General features: G+C 30.5%; 2 protein-coding genes across 2 annotated transcripts in view; one reads left to right on the top strand and one right to left on the bottom strand.

Moving 5' to 3' along the window:
• Positions 1–22,695, top strand: part of LOC113547886 (myosin-G heavy chain) — a 79,162-nt gene that overhangs the window by 39,478 nt on the left and 16,989 nt on the right. The gene's annotated exons all lie outside the window — the stretch shown is intronic.
• On the bottom strand, positions 1,183–20,812 carry LOC113547887. The gene is made up of 3 exons (XM_026948456.1): positions 20,624–20,812; positions 5,796–6,482; positions 1,183–2,582 (listed from the first exon to the last, which is right to left on the bottom strand). Exons 2-3 carry the CDS (start codon positions 6,468–6,470, stop codon positions 2,052–2,054), a joined length of 1,206 nt encoding a protein of 401 aa, XP_026804257.1. The 5' UTR covers positions 6,471–6,482; positions 20,624–20,812; the 3' UTR covers positions 1,183–2,051.

Raw genomic sequence — 22,695 nt, 5'->3', positions numbered from 1 at the left:
ATGTACATTATATTTTGTTTGATTTTATGTGTGTATAGGTAGGCATTTTTGTTATATGTAATGCATTTAAAGAATTTTAATGTTATACTTTTAGTATTTTTTAACTCGTAACGTTTTCTCTGAAACATTTAATAATTATTCTAAGTATTTTTAATATTTTTATAATGTAATATAATTTATAATGTATAAAGAATTCAAATAAAATACGTATAGGGTTATATATTATATTTAAATCAAAAATAAGAGATGAAATAAATGTATTGAATAGATGTTTTCAGTATTTCAAAGTAATGATTTTACTATAGGTATTCAAAAATATTCAATATGTCGGAAACAGGCCTTTCATCATAAATCATAATACTATAGCTATAAACTGATTTTATTCAAACTCTTCAGGTTGTTATAATTTTATTTAATTTGACTAAAAATATTGCGAAATACACGACGCTTAATAAAATTACGCCCATATAAATACCTACTTGTTTTTTATAATAATATAATTATTTTACTCGTATTGTTCGTAGATCGCAAATAATTATTTCAAATATTTGTTTAAGACGTTGAACTTGATGAATATAATTTGATCAACATACAATTTATTCTATATTTTATACTAAAAATGTGTGAAAAGTTCACACAAATCACAGGTTAGGTCAATCTTAAATATAATTTAATCAATTGTCATTAATTTATTATTTTTTGAACCAGGGGGTTTATATTAGAAATTAATATGAAGACAGTGTAAATAATATAAACGTATGTGTATTAAATAAACATTGAAATATTACTGAACAAATATAATAAACATTTCATTTCTTATTTCACTAACTTATTGACATTTAATCTCAACAACTCTAAATAAAAACGGATATCTAATAATACTAAAAGTTACATTTTTAAGTAATAACTCTCATAAATAGTTTAATAATTATGAGTACTCAATAATCTATTTACATAATTTACATTTTACGCCATTAAATAGTATAAAGTAAATCAAATAATTATAAATTACAAATTGAAAAATATAAACAATACAAAATTAAACAATTTTTAAAAATATTAAAAATTTGTTTTTAAATTTTTTTATACATAACATTTTCAAATCGATATAAGATATATCTATCATTTTCTAAATACATCTATTTAGAATATTACGTATATTTACGTACTAAAATGGTCGTATTTAAATAACTTATTTATATAGTTTGTTCATATAATTATTTATTCGAACGTAGGTACAATACAATACAATACATACTTTTTAAATTTAATTGTATTATTAACAATTATAATAATATGTTCCTATTATACTTAAGTACAAACTACAAATTACATTTGTATGATTTACTATCCAATATGAGCTATGACTATTATGTATACACTACCCACATCTGGTAAATATTTTATTATATTTGCAAATATTTCTAATAAATAATTATATAGAAAAATAAATGTATTCACTTTTAATGAAATATTAATATGCTATTGGTCAAACATAAAGCCACACACTAAGTTAAATGATTACGTTGTATATTGTATTGGAGTTTAACTTTGATGAAAGTTTTATTTCAAAGAATAGATTTTACATTTTGTGTGTCAGATTATGTATGTCGAAATACATATAAAAAAACAAAAAACAATCATCCTTATGGTTTTTGACAAAATAAGTGGGAATATTCTATTTAAACTATGTGTTTGTTTATATTAAAATTTAAAAATCAGAATTCAAGGAATACAAGTATAAGACATGATTGATGAACGAATCGCATCGAGTTTGAAGTAGCTACTAGGTACTACCATTAATTATTTTTTATTTGCAATAATCATCATTCGTCGTATAATATTATTTTTATTAGTTCAATTTATTTTTAATTTCGAACGTATCGAAAAAACGTGTAAAATCCCATGTAAATATAGCATAATATATTATTTACAACTATATACTATGGAACGAGTCCGAAGTGCAGCGGATGGATTTCATTAGTCGATGCAACGATTTAATATTAGACATTATAATTAATCTTGAGTAGGTGGGTGATATGTGTAGCGGTCTACACGACAAACCCCTCGACGGCGTGCGCGACCCTGTTGTCGGGCGGTGGGTACCGGCAACAGTACGACGTGCTGACGCCTAGACAGGCCAGCGTGACAGACAGGGCAGATATACCGCACACGACGCCGGCGCCGATGTCATTGAGCGCCGGGTCCAGCACGGTGCTCTGACACATGAACCACAGCGCGCACGTCTCCAGTGCGCTGAACATGGCCACCAGTATGTAACCGGTCACGTAGTTGCGGTTAGGCAGCCACCGCCACTGCTGTGACCGGAACCCGGGAAAACCCAGCACCAGGCACACGGCGGCCGCCAGCAGCCCAGCGTTCAGGTAGTACAGCCGACCGCGCCGGGACATCAGGTAGAAGCACAGCATGCAACTGGCCGTGCCGGACACCACCAGCACCATGGCGGCTGACCACAGCGTGCACACGGGCAGCGACTGGACGGGTGTCCGGGCCGGGGGAGTCCGTGACCACGACGGCTTGGCGGGGGACTCGGTCTGATACGGCGTAGTTTTCTCTTCCACCTGAAAGCAACCAAAAACATTAACTTATTTGTTATCGAGGAGCCCGACACTTATTGGATTTGCATATTGCTTATTTCTAGAACTTGAAATTACGTAGCGAAGTTAGCTACAAATTGTAAAAAGACGAGAACAGAATTTTGTAGTGTGATTTATTTCTTTACTGCACAGTTCAGGGTTTTTGCATGTTTTTACTGATTTATGTGATAATTTTACTGTTTTTTTTTTTTTTTTTGCCAATCGGCAATTTAAATCAATGTCTGCATATTTATTTTTGCAACCACGTCTCGAAAATTTCGTTTTGGACCGTTTTACAATTTCTCTATGTATACACATTCTACACGGGCACACGAGTAATAAATTATTTCCGCGTATTTTTACGTGATGGCCGCCGTTTAAAATAATTTTCTGACGTTTGTTCCAAACACTCGCAGATATAATATGTTTGTTTGTTACGTTTTTGACGTACAGCGCATATTCGAATGATTAATTCGGCAACGGCGCTTAAAATACTGTATACACTGTACAGTCTGTACAAGAAAATTATCCAATTATTGTTACGTGTGTGACACATAGTCTTCAACGTGTGATGGCAAAACAAGTAAAGTGGCGATAAACATATCTGTCGATAAAGTTATTATATATACACGTCTAGCATCGAAAAATGTTTAAAAAAGCTCCAAGCGTGGTGTTGACCTTTTCAAAACATTTTATTATTTGCTGATTTATCTCTCGAGTTATTTCGATAATTATATACCTGTCCGAAAATCTGCACTTACTTCGTTATATCCTACTGCTCGATTTCGGTTCAACGACTCTGCTCAAGTTCTTTAGTACTACTCCGAGTTTATTGTTCGTTATCGTTGTAATATTATATTGTATCGTAATCGTGGTTCCAACCACCGGCGCAGGTCTTATGGCCCGCAATATACTCGAAACAAAATTACAAACTCGTCGCCGCCGCCGGCTAACCGCGCCAAAACGAATTTAATAATATATATAATATCATACTACGCGATTCGAGAGTTGACTTTTCCGTGCGGCTGAAGATAATTGAAAATCAACTCGATGTTAAGCAATGCGTGTGTGTTTTAGTTCGCTTATTAGTTGAGAGACGTTCGGAAATGACTTTATAAGCAACGCGCGCGTTAAAAGAGTATATTATTTTGTTTGACGTGCATATACCGTTATATAGCGGCTTGCTGTCTGCAGCGCGGCAATCAAAATACCGAAAACTTTTGTGAGGTTCACACAAATAACTAACCTAACGCGAATATATGCACATAACGATTAGTGATAATATTAGTTATACGCAATATACATATATAACAATACTATATCCCGTGTTCGTATATTAAACACCTATCCGTAAATGGTACCTAACCCGTATACTATTATTATACAATATAAATATATATGTATAGCGCTATTAACGTAAAACTTTTTAATACAGCCGTCGAAAACTCGGAACGATGTAGATAGAACTCGGTGGAAATATGATCTTCGCACGTTACATATTATTATTATGTACATATGTAGGTACACACACGGCACACACCGCTATCTTATTATATCGTCCAATAGCAACGGCTTCTGACGCATGGTTTGCAAATTAAGCAATATTATTACATATTAAAGTTCAATATTCAATATATTAAAGTAAATCGTATAATCGGATTTGTCGTCGTTCGATCCTCCGGCTGTAATAGTGCCTGGTCTATGTTATAATATAGTGGCGTGCGGGCGGTGGTGGTTGGATATATATATATATATATACTATTACGTCTATATAATACTATGTACGCTGTACGCGTAATTATACGATGTTTGTATATACGCGTTCGGCTGTTTTCGCATTACCGGAAATTTGTCGGCTGACAGCCACTAACCGCCGTGGCGGGAAGCACGCGCGCAATTATTCAGCCATTTGGGATTTTCGTGTCACGCTGCCAAGTGAAAACCCGTAAAAGCCCACCGTATAATCTATATGAAACTACGCTTGGCTTTGGCCAACAAATAGCGTGACATTATAGCATTATTATTTGGGAGCCGTTGCGGTGCCTATATTAGCTTTAATAACCGTCATAAAACAATTGCTCTGCACCAATCGAAAGAATAATGAAAACTCACGAATTTCCTTCCCGACGACACAATTGGCGTTTGGATAAAAAAAAATGAATAGAACGAAATATTATCGGATAATAATTTTTTGCCACAATTCTTGGTTAAACGTTTTGAAAATTTTATTAAAATAACAATAGTATTGTACTTATTTTAAGCTTTATTAAAAAAAAAAAAGTATGTTTTTATGTATTTATTATTTCAATACGCAAATAAAAACATTATTCGCTTATTATACATAACAAAGTATTCAATGTAAATATAATTATATTATATTATATTGTATTTATCGGAAAAATTCAATTTATATTATTATTTATGAGCATCATACTTTATTATTAAAATTTTCAATAAGTCCAACAGTATTTTCAATTTTGTTGTTGTTGGTTCATCTTTTACGTATACACGACCTTGAAGGTAAGCAATTTATTCACATAATTCGATTGAAAAAGCTGAAATATGCTTCGCACGGTTTATAATAGGTATATTATAATATAGTGAACGAAATTTTGAAAACCAGTCTCTACTGAGGCCCCTAATCGTGTTATCGTGTTCTATGGCCCTTCCGATCAAACAAATTGTAGGTATTTGTCAATATTATGTAGATGAAAAGTAAACGTTTCTCGCCGAGTAGAATATCATAATATCACACGGCAGACGCCATTTGGCATTTGCCACCAGGAAGTTAGCGGATAGACTTAAATTGCAAATCATAGGTATGCGTATAGCAGTGATGTGGTAGACCGGCTGTCCTACACGTACACAACATTTATTCTTCTAATAATAGATATAGTACTGTATAGTATATAAATTACTTATATAAGGGGAGATATTTTGACTGAATATTTGAATAAAAATAATAATTAATAAATTATTAAAAATAACAATTGTCTTTGAAAATACAACAGTAATCGACCAACATTTCTGCTCTCGCCCCTGCTGATGAAACGCATGTGCTGCAAGGACAAGACAGTATTTTTCTCAATATTATGCAGTGTGACCTGGTCGTGCGAATTGGTCGTGTTATTATAGTCGCTTAAGCGGTGACAATCATCGTATATTATATATCGTTTAATATTATAAAATGACGATTACCTGAAACACGGACGGCAGCGGCGCCTTGTAGATGGGCTGTATGATGGCCGTGTTCCTTGGCCGGTCATACTGGACACCGGTAACCGGCACACAAGTGTCCAGATTGTATTCGGATAGAAACTCCGGCGGCCGCTTGTGTTTGTTGTATAGGGCGGCCGACGACCGGGCCCGGCGCACGGTGACCGGTCTGGCCGCTGCCGCTGTCGCCGCCGTCTGCGCCATCATCGGCGCGAACACGTCCGCGGTCCGGCCGCCGGACGGTGTGGACGGGAGACTGACGGTGCCCAATTCGTCGCCGTACACGTCCAACCGGCGCCTGGCCTTACAGGGCGTCACGGCCGCCACGGACCGGTCACCGCCGGCCGCGGACGGCGGCGTGTTTCGCCTAGCTCGGGCGGCCGGAAGTGGTGGCGGACAACCGTTCATCTGCAGTTGTTGTAGCTGTTGGTAATGGTTGTGCTGTTGGGCGCGCAACAGCAACGTCCGTTCGGCCGGGTCCGCGGTGTCCGAAGGCCTGCGTATCCGCGTCGGTGACTCCATGTAGTAGAACGAAGTGGACGTGTCGTCGGCCTGCAGGAAGTCCATGGATGGATCGATGTCTGGTATTTCCTCGTATCGGTGTTGGTCCACTTCGCACGCGTGGTTGTAACCGCCGTTGTAGTAGCCGCGCGACATGGCGCTGCTTAGCTAAAATAAAAATAAAAATATTAATCATAATTTGTTAATTTGTTCATAAAAGCGCCCACGTTGAATGGATTACAGCGGATATATATATAAATATATATTACAGTATTTTACAAAGTTATTATAACGTGTTCATTGTTTAACAATGCAAGCAAATTAATGAGAAAATATAAATAAATAAAGACGAGGCAAAGCATTAAATACAACAGGAAAACATTTTAAAAACATAAGGAAGAAGGGATGGCATATAGGTAGCATTATATTGTATAGGTTCGTTAAGTCTGTTCGTAATTAGTAGAGCGAGAAGGAAGTGGACAATTTTTAGTTGAATGGATAATCCGAGATAGAATATTAAGATTTTAAATTTGAAAAGTATTAATGGACAATTATTATTATTATTACTATCATATTGTTGTTGCGTCATTTCGTTTCTGACTGAACAACAAGCCAAACAAACAGACAGAGTCAAGCAATTGTTTCAGCCCTATTGTGTACTCTGTACAAGCTTAAACTTAATACGTGAACCCGAAAACACAGTGTTCGCATTGTAAAATATTGAACATAATTATAATAAAGGTATTAATTATAGGTAGCTGCATGGGCGTAGGTAGAATTTCAATTAGGGGGGGGGGGCAGTGGCATAGCCAATTTTAAATCATTAAAACTCAATTTATAAGGTGTAAGAAATATAATGTAGTTTGAAATGTAAGAGGAGAGCACTTGCCCCTCCCCCCTCTGCCCAAATCTCGCTACGCCCATGGGTAGCTAGGAGCGAAAATAACGAATGCATAAGTTATACCAGCGGCGTAATCTGAAAAGTAGGGTCCGGGAGTGCAATTTTGAACACCCTCCTCATTTTAGCATTATATATGGTTGTCTGCGGGGGGAGGGTACATTAGTTTTACTAAAATTATTTTATACATTTTTTAAAAATATTATTACATGTTTTATTAATTTAAAAACTGTATAATAATTTTGAATTTTTTAAAAAAATGAATTGTTTAATAATTTATCATAAATTATTAAAATAAAAATATTATATTACTCCAGGCCCCCTAAGCGAATAGGCTCGGGTTCTTCCGCTTCTTCTGATCTCTCTTAGTCAAATTAAAATATTGTATATCTTGGTAAAATAAATATTAGCTAATACTGTGTAAGGGCGCTACATTATTTATTAGCCAAGGACGTCAAATATCCTAGATCCAGCACTGGTATAGTGAAAAAAATTACGTTTTCCCCTCTTTTTCTATAGTAGTTTTAAAAATAATTAATATCTTCCGATACGTAACCTAACTTTCGATTGGTTTTCGTCGAGGGTGTAATATTATTATATTGTTGAACATAATGATGTATACCTAGATAATCTTCACTACAATTTAGACAAAGTACCTACATAGTTATCATCGTTTTATATAATATCTCGTTGACATATTGAAATACCTATTTTAATCTCAGACGAATCACTTGATATGTTTAAATAGGTAGTTTTGTTTTACGTTTTATACATATTATATCTCATATATGTAAAGCATTATATGCCGTATCTTATATCTACTCTTAACAGAATTTCTTAACGCTAAGAATAATATTTAAACTAATACTACATAAATTTTAGTGTGTTATCAGTTATCATAGTATTATAAAGAAATATAATCGTCATCACTGTAGAGAAATCATATAAGCTCAACTGTTCTGCTGTATTCTCCTGTCCATCATCTGGTTGGTAAATATTAGGATACATTAAACATTAACCTATTATACACGTGTCAACATTTTGTGATGTATTACATACATACATTTGAAATATCATTTATCATTTTTGGTCAAATATGGACCCGGTTACGCAAATGTCCTCGATCAAAATTAAGCAGATTCTATTTACTTATAGAATATACTAGTAGGTAAAATTAAATCATATAATTCCAAGATTAATCTAGTATTATATATTTGTATTTTGGAAATCAGACTCATTCGAATACCTCAATTGTCATAATACGTATTATACAAAATTAATAAAAATTAAATGAAAACGAATGTTTATACAATCAATGGTTCATAATACTTTACGATCAAAATTGTCTTATGATAACAGAACTAAAATAATTGTCATGAATTTTTATGTTGCTTAATATTATATAATATGATTTACAAGGATTAGGACATTTGAGAAATCTTTATATAAAATCTCTAGCTTTTTAAATTTTCTGACGCTTCTGAGATTAAAGATATTTGAGCGAACTTTGGAGTTATGGCTTTTATTATTTTCCTTTCATTTCCATCAAAGCATTCTCCTTTGTCTCTTTTATATATTTCTATCCAATTTATTTTTCATTTTCACGTCTTTATTTATATGTTTTACTTATATATAGTTCTACCAAAATCGATCCCTTCAAAAACTGTAATTTCGTATACCAGCATAAGGTATTAATTTCTTATTTTACTCAATCAAAGCTCTTCCAAAGATAATAGAATTTGAAATCGTTATACTATTTCGTAAGGTATTCGTTTAAGTCTTGCGGTAACTTTTCGTTACTGTTAAATTATTCCCTTAATATTATCCTAGTCAATACTCATTATCTATAATATTTAATTGGCACATAAAATATAAAAATGTATAGCTTTAATAATAATATATTATATATTGAAAAAATTACTTTGTTATTGTATTTTTAAAATGAGCTTAGCTTTATTTTAGTAACTTATAAAATATGCGCGCAGCCGTTTAAATGTATTTAAAGTAAAAATACGATAAATGCAATGAAATTGATAAATTCTTTCTACCTAGCAAATTATTTCTTTTATTAAAAAATGTTTGTTATTTCTATTTATATGATTCTGTTGTATAATTTGTTTAGTTTATTATTGTATATCAATTGATGAATATCTTCAGATTTATATTTTAATGAAGCTTGAAATAAAAAGCTAACTTTTATAAAACATTTCATAACAATAAATAAACAAACGTTCCATGAATTTGAAAATTTTAATTAAAAAAAATTATTAATATTTCTATTTTATAGAGATTTTTAAATTGATAATTTTATTTTATTCTTGAATTGTATTTAAAAAAAAAAGATTTTTGGGAATGATTAATAAATATATTGATTTATACAAAATTAATATTGTGTGCTATTGGATTTATAAAACTACGAGTATCTTGGTTGGTTCTTAATAATTTCATAATATTACGCAGTTAACTATTTGATATTTATTTGTTTAATAAAAAAAAACCATATAAATTAAAATGCTTGAACAATTAATTATCAATAAATGTGTACGATGGATATTATGTTAATACTACGACTAATTGATAAAACTGGAAAATGTAGAGTATTTTTTTTTATTTATCATAATAATGATTTAATAAAATGTAATTACTTTTTGTATATTACAACTCTTATTATCAAAATACGACAAATAGCAATTTGGAAATAATTATTAACTTAGCGCTGCACTTTATTGTGGTTCGTAAAAATAGAAATCGATAGTCGGCACATCTGAATTTACGTAACCACGTAGGTATAGATATTCTACCTTATATAAATAAGTACCTGTATTTAACCGTATTAAATCCACAAAAAATGGTACTTCAGGGCAGTAGATGTTCAGAAAATGTTCAGCAACCGAATCAGAGAGAATATGGACCTAAGATTGAATAAGCCGATTTCTAGAATTGCGTTGACAAATGCCACACTTTGATAACCACCGAAAGCGTTATTTATAGTTGTAATAAAAAGGTTTAACGGAAATGAACTGCAAAGGCCATGATAAAATATATATACATTATATGAATACACTCGATGGTCAGAATGGCGATGGATATCTGCCGTCAAATTCTGAAGTATGAATGTTAATCGTTTATCAAGAGTCCAGCTATATAAAATCCGAATTGATATTCTTACGTTTCTAGACGTCGTTAATAGGTATTGTCTTTCAAATATCAGTTAATTTCTGACGGAAAAACACATGTTTCACCTTTGGTGTCAACGTGTCATGCTATACAGAGATGTATTCAGAATCACTGGCATCATTTAAGTTTTCAATAAATGGGATAAAAGCTTTGACCGATTCAAATAATTAACGTAAAAAACCTGCCCGTTATGCTCGCCAACATGGTTCTATTTACATCTTTATCAAATTACTATTTACTCTTGCCACCTTGAATATTTTATACTTAAGATAATTTTACAACAAAACGTTTTTTACTAAATAACAACATAATTTACATGTAGCAGATATCGAGCTGCTTAAAAATCAGTCAGAAGCACGCTTTGCCTCGCCCTCAAATGACGCCATTGATCATAATCCGTTACCCAGAAGCCGGCCCAAGGCTACCTTAAAATCTAGAATTGGATAAATGCATACTCTTGGTCTCCCCAATAACGCTCCTATTCAAAATGTTCTTAAAAATAAAATAAATGCATTTTATTGTCAAGGAACATTATAACTATAAGGATCAAAACCAGTAGCGTAACTATAGGATGGCAAGGCACGGAAATGCCCCGGGGCCCTGGACTTGGAGGGCCCCGGGAGGGCCCTTGACTCTTGTAAATACAATTTGTATTATAAAAAAGTGTGGGCGAGTGGGTATTGCTCTGCTGTATAGTATATAGTAGAGATGAGGAGTAGGTCATTATTTGAATGCAATGACAGGTATCATTGTATACGAAAAATGATTTTGAACAGAGATGATTTGTCAGTCTAGGAGGTTATAATATTATATTATTACCTATATTTAAATTGTAATATATTGTTATTTTACGTGATTTTGTAAAAAATTAAATTTCATACGCTCACAAAATGTTTTGTATATTGAAGCTGGAGTTCTTTTTTACAGTTATTTGAAAGAAAACTTATGGAAAACCTTGTATTGAGTTTTTTAACCTTAGGTATAAATCACAAAAATGTTATGAATTTTCAACTTCATAACTCCTTGCTAATTTTTGCGATTTTGACATATTTCGTAAACATTTGAACTTTAAATGCTTATTTAAATGCTAACAAAAGTTGTGACTAACGATTTTTGATTTTTTTTTTACTACGATAAGTACAACTTATAATAAACCTCGTATTAAATTTTAAACAATTTTTGAAATGCCGATAAAAAAAACTTAGAAAAATCGAAAATTTCAATTTTCTGCAAAAAAGTTTAAAAGTCAAAATATTTTGAAAATTTAATTGTAAATATATAACCATAATATAAACATTTTTTTAAATTTCAAGTATTTACAATGATTCATTTTTGAATTACAGCGAAACAAAAAAATCAATTTTGTCAAAAACTGATTGTGCGTAAAAATTCCCGTTTTTTTGTTACTTTTTTAAGGTTTTGCCTGACGCTTTTGAAAACTACTGAACATTTTTTTGACCCTCTCCCCCCAAATACCAACTAGATTAATTTGTTTCCAAAAAGGGGCTGAAGTAAAAAATCAAAAGATTATTTCTACTCCAAAACGTGATGACATGTTAGGTTAGTAGTACTTAGAAAAAAGTTCAAATCAGCCAAAACATACCTATCATATTATTAGAAAACAGACAAATGGACACTAAAGAACTGATAAAAACATTTTCTGAGATGAGAGCTAGAAAAAAAAAACTTTGAATAGCTACTTTGTAGTTTTGTACATATAACATAAATAAACCATATTTATAATAAGTAATGTCTGTTTTATTTTCAAATCTTGGTATAATAAATATATGGGGAGCCAACACTTGATACTGCCCCGGGGACCCAAATTTATAGTTACGCTACTGATCAAAACACAGTATTTTTCAGTTACTGTTTCATAATCGAAAGTGACCACAAATTTATATAGAAAAAAAAATGCAGTATTTGTTCCAAACATTTTAAATGTAAATATGTTGTGAAATAGTAACAATCAGGGTGACCGCTCACCCCTACTAGCGACGCTACTTAATCATTCTCTTATCACCATCCATTATACAATTGTAAAAATGGTTTTTTTTTATGTATTCTAAACCCTTTTTACGTTTAAATTTTGCATTATTCAAATTTTGATTTTTAGAATTGTTAAGCATATAAAAGATTATTCTTTTAGTTAATGGTGTTTAAGAACATAACGATCATACGACCATTTTATCGAGGTCTTATTTGGATTCTAAAATCTATGTATATATATATATAATATTGCTAATGTATACTCTATAGCATTAGTTGAAACTAAGATAAATTGTAATGAACAGTCTTTCAGGCGTTCTATTACGAAGAAAATATGAATAATACACATTTATGAATAATGCACGTCTTACCCTCGAAGACTGAAGTAATAGGTACCGTAATACTCCGGAAACAGGCAATGCGTTTGGTCGGACAGCAACAGACAAAAACTAACAATGAAATGTATACAATTACTATTTACTTATTACTATAAACTCGTTTTGTCGGAATGTTGTCGCAGTCACAACGCATAACGCTTCAAGTACTCGAAAACGACAACAGGAAAATTGATCGAGAACGTCCAATTGCGGCGGATTTTGAAAAAACGGCTGATGGGTGACAAACTTGTCATCAATTTCCCGAGGATTTCCCGAGGGAAGATGCACTTCATGCATGCTTACAGATTTCTTGTAGAATAGATAGGCAGTTATTTATGCGATGCTTTTTTTACAACAATTATTATCCGAATACACAAAACTACTGCGTATTAAAATACTTATAGATATATATTTTGTAAGATAAAAGTTAAACGATGTTTAAATTATTGAGCTATTTATTTATATATAAATACGTCACACGGAATGAGCTCAATAACACGAACATGCTACCTATATCGGCTATATGTCTACGTTTTGAAATGTTCTAATACATTAATAACATTACATATTATTTTTATAAACTACATACATTTAACATTTATGAAAAAGATACACTAATTGACCACATAAAATATTATGGGATGATAGTTCCAGCAACCATCATTATAACGATACGGTTAGATTAGTTATTTTGATTATTGTTATACTAAATTGACGTAGGTATTACGTTTCTCACGTATTTAATAATTTATAATATTTTATTGATTGTTGTACAAATTTGACATAAGATATTTTTCACTATTTAATTGATCATACATATTTTAGCACCTATTATGTCATATATTTTTCTTAAAATTTATTATAATATATGTCTTATACAGTTACCTATAGGCTTCTTAACGAAAAATTCATTATACTTCTTCAATTCTAATGTCCAACTATAAAACGTGATATCTTTTTAAGGATATCCAATGGCCAAATTTTGTGTGAATTTACTATTTACTAAATAAATGTTCTTAATATGTAAAAATGTCCGATCGTGTTGCACCGGGGGTTAGGTAATTACATTATAAATAATGGGTTAGGTTTGTAAATGGTTTATCTCTTAAGTTTTGCCATATTATTATATTATATTATAATATTATAAATATTTACAATTTTTAATTTTCAATTAAAATTCAAATGCTATACAAAATATATTATTTATTATAAACGCAAATAAATATGTTCATTATGCGTTTAAATTTTTTTCTATCCTATCAAGTTGCCAACTTGAGTGATTGATGCACCTGTAATATCCCTAAATATGCCCAGCTTAGTCTCATGTAGATATACTATTGTGCAGCTGCTCTTGCGTCTTATAACTATTTAAACTATATTACTCCATAGTCTGGTTTGACAATACTGATAATTAAATATTATTTATTGATTACAGTACCTACAATTAAGTGTACATATATACCTTATATACATAGGTATAAACAGGGGCACAATTTTAATGAAGAAACTGGGGGTGCTGAAGCCCCTCTTTTTTTTCATGATGTAATCTCATGATATGGATACCTATTTCTATTAAAATTTAAATTAACATGAAAAAATGTGTGGGTGCTTATTTCGAAATAGGGGGTGCTAAGCATACCCAAGCCTCCCCAAATTTCGCCTATACCACATATGTAATCATACTCGTGCTAATTAAATATTATGTCCAATCTATTCAATAAAATGGTTAATTTTAATGATATATAATAATATTAGGAACTCATAGATTTGATGCAAAATGTATCGATATAATTGATCACACAATAGTCAAGACTGTAATACTAATTACTATAACAATGAAATATGTGTATTCTTTCGAAACATTCATTTTTTATTAATTTAATCAATACTTATAACGTGCTAATCTACAATCACTATCAATAATATATTTATTAGCTCTACAATAATTCCATAAATATTAATAATGTTCAATAAATTTGCTTAATAGTTAGTTTATCGAAAATCGATAGGCTTTCTTACAAACAAACCACAACTATTCCTGATTCTAAATTTATAGGAAAATTTCTGCTTCATTTACATGACATGTCTTCCAAGTTCCAGCAAAACTGTTGCAAAATTTCCTCTGTTGCTTAATGTTTGTTTGTCTGTGTATAAATTAATATTGATGTATGTGTGTATGTGTTGTTTGCGCAAAGTTGCTTTCATTAATTAATCCAAAACGATGGTGGCGACCTCCTGCGGCGCTTTTCTATTGTTGTTCGTTATAATTTCGGGAACCAATCCTTAATAATAATGATAATGCATTCCACACACTAGTTGCTCGCTCTTAATGTTTAATCAAGGTATTAGAGTATATTGCTCTTCAATCTGAACGACATTTAATTTACTAAGATAAATTTGTTTGTTCTATATAATAACCAAATATCGAGATCCTGTAGTATGTGTTCAGCATATCTACTGCTAATATAATTATTATTACCCCTTGTCCAAAAATGGAATTTTTACGTAGCTCATTTCAATGTTAAATATTATTTTATTATACACATTTTTATAATTTGAAATGTTTGAATTTAATCAAATAAATCACACTCATATTATGAAATCTGCTATGATTTCATAAAAAATACGCTCAAATTGAGGTATTCAATATCAAGTTGAACTCAAGTAATAAATATATCAATAACTGTATAAATTAGATACTTATATTGTAAAATAAAAAAAATACTTCTTTGTTTGTTATAGGTTTTAATTATTTATAAATATATATGTACATAAAAAAGAAAAATTAGATCCAAAAATAAATCTTGATGACACTTTGAATTAGATGGAGTATCCGATACTTTATGAAATATTAATGATAATTATTATTTTTTTAACTATACCAATCAAAAAGTTTCAATTACTAAGATAAGGTATATAAATATTTATTTATATATATATATTTATGTTGAATAAGGAAAAATATAATTTTGATAATTATATATTATAATAATAATTAAGTTAGTATGAAAAATTTGCTAGAGTGCTTGACAGATTTACTTAAGTTTTTTTAATGAAATTAAAAGATATTTTTTGTGTTTTATACCAAGCTGCTAAACAAAACTTTTAGAAATAAATTTAACTGAATTAAATCGACATTTGTGGGGCAAAGACTTTTTCTGTTTGTTTTTTAATTAATTACACGAGTCTTTTAAGTTTTTTAATAAATAAAATACCTTGGATACAAGTTTGGAATAATTAATTTTAATCGTATACGAACATTTTTGTCCAAGAAGTGCATTTGTTTAAATTGTATTGATGGGCAGGATTTAAAACTATAATGATTAATTTCTAGACAAACTTTTTTTTTTATCATTTTATCTTTTTATTATGTTTTGCTTTTATAAATAGCTATGAATATACTTTTTTTTTTAATTGTTCATCATGATCAAAATAAATAAGTCAATATAACATCAACATACAAGTATTCAAAATGTAGGTATAAAGTGTATTTGAATGCTTTTATACTTTTTATAATCGGAAACTTAAACGATTTTCATTCTTTACTTTATAGTTGTGTTAGTACCTAAATTTATAGCTGAGATAAAAGAGGGTATCAACCATTGATCCAATATTGCAATCATCATCCAATTGGGTCTTCGGTTCTTTGACACGATTTTTTTCATAATTTATTTATAACGATTTGCACATTTTTTAGAACCATAATTTTTTTTCGAAATGAGATCCATAAATATTTTGTATAAATGTATATATCAATAACTGTATAAATTAGATACTTATATTGTAAAATATATTAATATATTTATATATATATATATATATAAAGCAACCTTGTGCAACAGATTTTAATAAAACTTCTATCATTTATCAAGTTGACAGTTTTAATGTTGGGTTTTTGACTTAAATTATATATTTTTTTAATCTCTATACATGTTTGATATTATAATTTAAATACAAAACTAAATAGTATTGTATACTTATTTTGTGCAGTAACATTTTTAAATAAAAATAAAAATAATATTCTAATATTTCCCGAATATACTATAATAGTGAAGTACCTAAGATAATTGCCACATTAATCTACGTGAATTAAATAAAAATACAAAAACATCTATGTAAAGTAATTTTTTTTTTTAATTTTACGTATGATATTTATTTACAAAGATTTACAAAACATTTTGGGGATTTTATATATGTGGTTGTCACTAGTAGAAATATTGAAAGAAAATAATAGATTAATAAATAAAACAAAACAAATCAATAGAATTATTATTTGCATATTATGAAATTCGATATTTTTATAAAAATTAAACTGGTTAAAAATTATATATTAAACACTAATATTAAAATATACAATTTGAGATTTCTAGATTAATACAAAATGCATTTTTAAAGTACTTAGTCTTTGTTCTATTCATCTGAACAATAGAATTTATGTGAGGTCCTTACTTTTTCATTTTTAAATATTTTCAACGAAAAACGAATTATAAGTAGTGACATTGAAGTATATTACGTATTGACACCACTAGCTATTTCAAAAGTTATCGTGGTATAAAAATAATCCTACCACCATAATATGATAGGTAACGTGAACCGCATTTCTTAAACCATTTACGTACATTATCGATTGAGTGGAAAACTATATACAGTGGTATGGGGTGGAGTTTTCATTGGTAATGGAGGGATAACGAATTTGGAAGGCGTCCGCGTTCTAAGTTTTGTACATTTTTTACGCGTTTTTGGGGTTGTGGTATTAGATAATGATTATTCTTTTCAGTCATTTTATTTGTTTGTAAAAGCGTCGAATTTCGTATTTTTGGTAAAGTTTTCCAACTAGGTTTTTTGTCTTGTTTGAATTGTCTTCATAGTTAACTAACAAATCTCAATCATATTTCACGTGCCATTTAAACTTTTAACAGTCATATATATAACATGATATCGTGTTCGTTAGATTATTTTTCAACTATCACGTCAAATCACCTAATGAATAGTCCTGCTCCACTAATCGCAACCATAATTTTTCTAATCTAAGTATCTTCTTAGTTTTCTGTTAAATACTTGAATAATTCAACTATTATTTTTTATCAATTTATTGCATTTCTGTAATACTAAATAGTATAATTTTGAATTATTTTAAGCTAATCGAGTATTATAGGCCAGGTAATCTGCTGTTAGGTTAGGTTAAACATCGATTAATAAACCAATTGAATATGTATAGGAATTATATTTGCAATTAAACTGTTTTAGATTATGATTTTATTATTAAAGATAAATCATTTCTTGTGTGAAGTAATGAGCAAGAACACAGAATAATATTATATATATAATATGTAAGATAATTTTTGATGGAATATAGAACTTTAGTTTTGTGCTTAAACTATTTCATTATTTAAAAAATTCAAATCATTTAAATGTCAGAAACAGATGATTATTTTCTAATGAATTATATTGTTGTAGTTGAAATATTAATAAAAAATTTGAAGAAAACCCTAAGAAAAATACATTTTAAACGAACAAGAAAAAAAAAACAAGAACTCTAGTAGTATTCGAAAATTACATACAATTTTGGAAGTAGTTTAATGTAATAAACTAATTAATTTTATATTTAAAATAATGAAAGTATCTATTTAAAAATTGTGTTTATTTAATAGAAATTATAAACACCAATCAACATATTGTTAATAATTTTATTTTTATAATGAATAATAATAAGTGTAAATAATTAAAATGGTTGTTGACTAATGGTCTTTTCAGGATCTATACTGCATTCTTATTATTTGGAACGTACAGACTCATTAGAAAACAGTCGAATCACTTCTAACCACAAAAAAAAAAATAATGTAAATTCATTATTTGCTCAGCGCTCATTATTATAATATCAGAAGTGGGAAATGTAGTATATTTTTAAACTAAATCATATTATAATCTATTATAATTGATTATTAATTATACATTTTTTATCATAGTTAAAAATGTAGGTACATATTTTATATTTCGTATAAGTACTATATTAATAAATAAATTATAATTGTTTTGTCAATTCAGTTGAATACCCTAATGGCCAATGATTTTATTCATAATTTTGTAATATTTCAGGTTAATTCAATATAAAGTGTAATATATAATCTTTTTAAAATACACGTAAGAAATTTAAACTGTACATATTTTTCTCTAAAACATACTATTTTATACCTTATTTTTTCTATTTAAAACAAATAATAATCTTAGAGTATATTAAATCAAAAGATAAATCATAAAAAAAAATAAAAGATATGATTATTCATTACAAATTAACTACTAAAATACACTGTATCATGTTAGGTTAGATTTTTTTTTATGATTATATTCAACTCAACTAATAATAAATAATATTATTATCAAAAGAAAACATTTTTACTTTACAGCAACTATATTTTAAGTTCAAAAATAATCATTGTAGCACATAACATTCATAAATTATGTGGAGCTAAAAATAGAATAAAAGTACAGTTTTAATTTAAATACGACCAGGAGGGATGATAAGCACAGTTGTGGCAGCTGGTGTTATATTGTGTAATATAATTCTGTCGCTTGGTGCAAGAAGGGCTTATATTATTTTTTGGTCAAATTCCAATTATTTGATAATAGTCTTTTTTTAATAGTTGCCATAAGATCTCAATGTATTTTAACTAATGTCACCAACTTAAGATAAGACATACAATTTTTATTTGAATAAATAGTAATTGTATCAGTACTATCGGTGTACAGCAATTGCATTTTCTTATATTAAACGCTATAATTATCAAAAAATGTATGTTTCTCGAGAGATAAAGTTTTAATTCTATTAAGTTGAGTGTTCACTATTGTGTTCACGACAAGTGCAAAAGCATTTTTCACATTTCTAAAGGAAAAAGAAATAAGGTGTCAAACCCGTGGACACACACATACTTTAAGAGTGATTAAAATTGTTTTTGGTGAGTGAAGATAGATTATATGAAAATTGTTACACCGTAATTGTCCAGTTGTCCAATTTTACCTTTTTTTAATTTAAATTAACGACAAAAAGGTACTACAGTAACCGAAATAAAATAAATTCGTAGTAATTATTCTTACCAATGTTCGGGGTAAAAAAAAAAACGAGCATTAGGTATTATAAAATAACGTCGAAAGGTCGAAATATTTATTCACTAGTGGCTGGAATACTATTTTGTGATAATAAATTGTACAATTTTAGTTTGTACCTATACTTATTAATTTAAAATCATAATTATTATGGTATTATATATGTGTTTAAAAAAATATATTTTAATTCAGACGAAAAAAATCTATTCATTGACTACCAATACGTATTGTACATATTGAATACATTTATTTTTTTATTTTTTTAAAACTTATACTATAGACTATAGTAGGTACTAGCTATGGATCACTAAAAATTGAAAACATGAAAATAAGAGCTTTTAACCAAATCAACAGTATACTTTTTATCTCGAGTAGACAAATTAGGAATTTTTACGTGTAAAAATGTAAATGTGTGCAATCTTATTACACCCGATGAAAAGTGTGCCAATACTTGCATACGAAGTTCGATGGTCGTGTTGGGGTGCACGTTATTTGCAATTGCGTCTGCAGCTGTACAGTATAACCAACTCACGTTAAAGTCCGTTACGAAGACGTAACAGATAACTTTGCACTCCCGACTAGATTTTTTACGACGTCATCCGCATCATCGCCAAAATACACGAAATACGAAAACCACCAACATTATACCTACATTGTCCTGGTATATATTATTTTTATATCTTCTAAACGTAAGCGTGTGCGTTATTTTATTTTTTTTCGGTTCTAACGAACTTTATGGCGTAAAACTTAAACATACAACAACTAACCTGGTAACGTAATTCTATATATATATGTGTGTATAAATATCGTCTGGAACGTCCTGGAAAATTCTTTGTCTGGTGAGCGGCGCCACCACTGGAGATGATCGGAGACGACTTGCGACGGTAGCGATAGGATTATTATTATTATCCTGGCGTGTGCTCACGATGACGACAACGATTGACTGTTGGTAGTCGGCTACGACGCAAACAACCGGTCGCGTTTGGCGGCTGGCTGGAGGCGGGCCATGTGTTTTGACGAAGCGCGGGAGCAGATGTTTGGGCACGCGACCGCCGGTGACAGCTGCAAACCGAATAATTTTGTGCACATATACATGTGTGTGCGTGTGTGTACCTATACCTATATGTAATATCGTATATAACAAGGTATGTAGTGTGCGTGTGTACATGTACCTATACTTATATGTATATCTATATATACAAATATCGTGTGTAAGAGGGTGTGTATAGGTACTCTTGCTGTAGTACTGTACGCATATCACGCGAGTATTGTGTTTACACGTATATGCGGGCGGCTACGACGTAGACCTGTACAGAGACGCATACACAATATTATATTGATATAATACAACCGAATATTGTAAAGGATTATATTATAATGGTTGCAAAAACCCTTTTGCGGCGATCGTTTTTGGCGCGAGAAAATGTGCGAGTTGACCGAGAGCGGTGGCGCGGCGGTCGAAACGGTTTTTTGCGAACGTCTTCGTAAATATATAGGTTCGCATGATAATGCAATATTATTATACGATATTGTATGGCACAGTATAATAGTCCCCGCCATGTGAGCTGAAAATTCTTAGATCACTATGATAACATCCCCTTGATGAAATGTTATAAATCTTAATAGTCTTATGATCTCCGTCTACCGGTCACGCGCGCGTGTACAGTAACGACGATGTTCGCACACGTCGGAACTTCTGCACTACATTAATATTATTATAATACATTATAATACACGGCACATTGAGAGAATATTTATATACATTTACATTGGGGACGAGGAGGATCCTCGCGAAAAACTGATTAAATCGCGTTATTGTCGTCCGTAGGTCGGAATTAATAATAGTATAATATTGCGCGAATAATAAATGGCGTGGACGTGATTGGGATTTGGAACGGCGTTGGCGAAATACTCGGACACGAGGTGGTGGTCTGCAGATATACCGGCCGGAAGATCACGGTGATGAAGTGTTACGATGATGGTCATTAATTATTAGTATCGTATTTTCTATTTCATGATATTTGGTATACAGTCGATGTTCGTCGACTGCCGCTGCAGGCTATTCCGATGTACTCGTATGCAGGAACCGTAGTACGAGCGTATAAATAGTATATATATATATACTATATACATATGTAAGTGATGGCGTGAACTTTCTTTCCTATGAAGCAATTACCTTAAATAAATATAACCACCCACCAATTTTTTTTCACATTTTAAACGTTTTATTAATAATATAACGTATAAGGTATACCCAAAACAAACTTACTTAGATACAAGTATGTCGTTATAGGTATGACTATGGGAGTATAAATTATAGACTTGTCTAGCCGTCTAGGTCCTGGAGACTGGAGTTATCCGGATATCCACCCCTGTTTTTGCATGAGGTGGCAGCCTCATAAAATAACTATTATTGTCGCCAATGGACCTAGGTGATACAATCGATCTGAATTTCATTTGGACTGTTTAATGTTTATTATATTTATTTAATTTTTATCATTCGTGTCTATAACTACCTGCATAAAATATGCATATTGTAAATAAACCGTTATGGGTTGTAAATTTAAAATAAATATTGGGAAAAATCTATGCAATCTTATCCAACGTAACGGTGTGCAGCGTGTACTGGCTACTGAGTAATAATATAGTATAATAGTAGGCGGGTAGGTATCTACGCAGTTATAAATGCCGACAACGCCGCACGGTATATATATTGGACCTTACGGTATAAATTTACAGACTTTATATTACGTATACTACAGGCACGTCTAAATGTCCGTACTCCTCACTCACAAGTCACAACTTCCGAAGAGTTTTATTTTTAAATCAACGGTAAAAA

Source organism: Rhopalosiphum maidis, chromosome 1 (assembly GCF_003676215.2).
Source record: "Rhopalosiphum maidis isolate BTI-1 chromosome 1, ASM367621v3, whole genome shotgun sequence".
Classification (NCBI taxonomy): Eukaryota; Metazoa; Arthropoda; class Insecta; order Hemiptera; family Aphididae; genus Rhopalosiphum; species Rhopalosiphum maidis.
This window is presented reverse-complemented; position numbering and strand designations above follow the sequence as displayed.

Excerpts from the sequence above, each read along its gene's own strand:
- LOC113547887 (XM_026948456.1), bottom strand. The coding sequence starts at position 6,470 with ATGTCGCGCGGCTACTACAACGGCGGTTACAACCACGCGTGCGAAGTG. Across the intron at positions 2,583-5,795 it reads CGCTGCCGTCCGTGTTTCAG|GTGGAAGAGAAAACTACGCC; the intron begins GTAATCGTCATT and ends GGTTGCTTTCAG.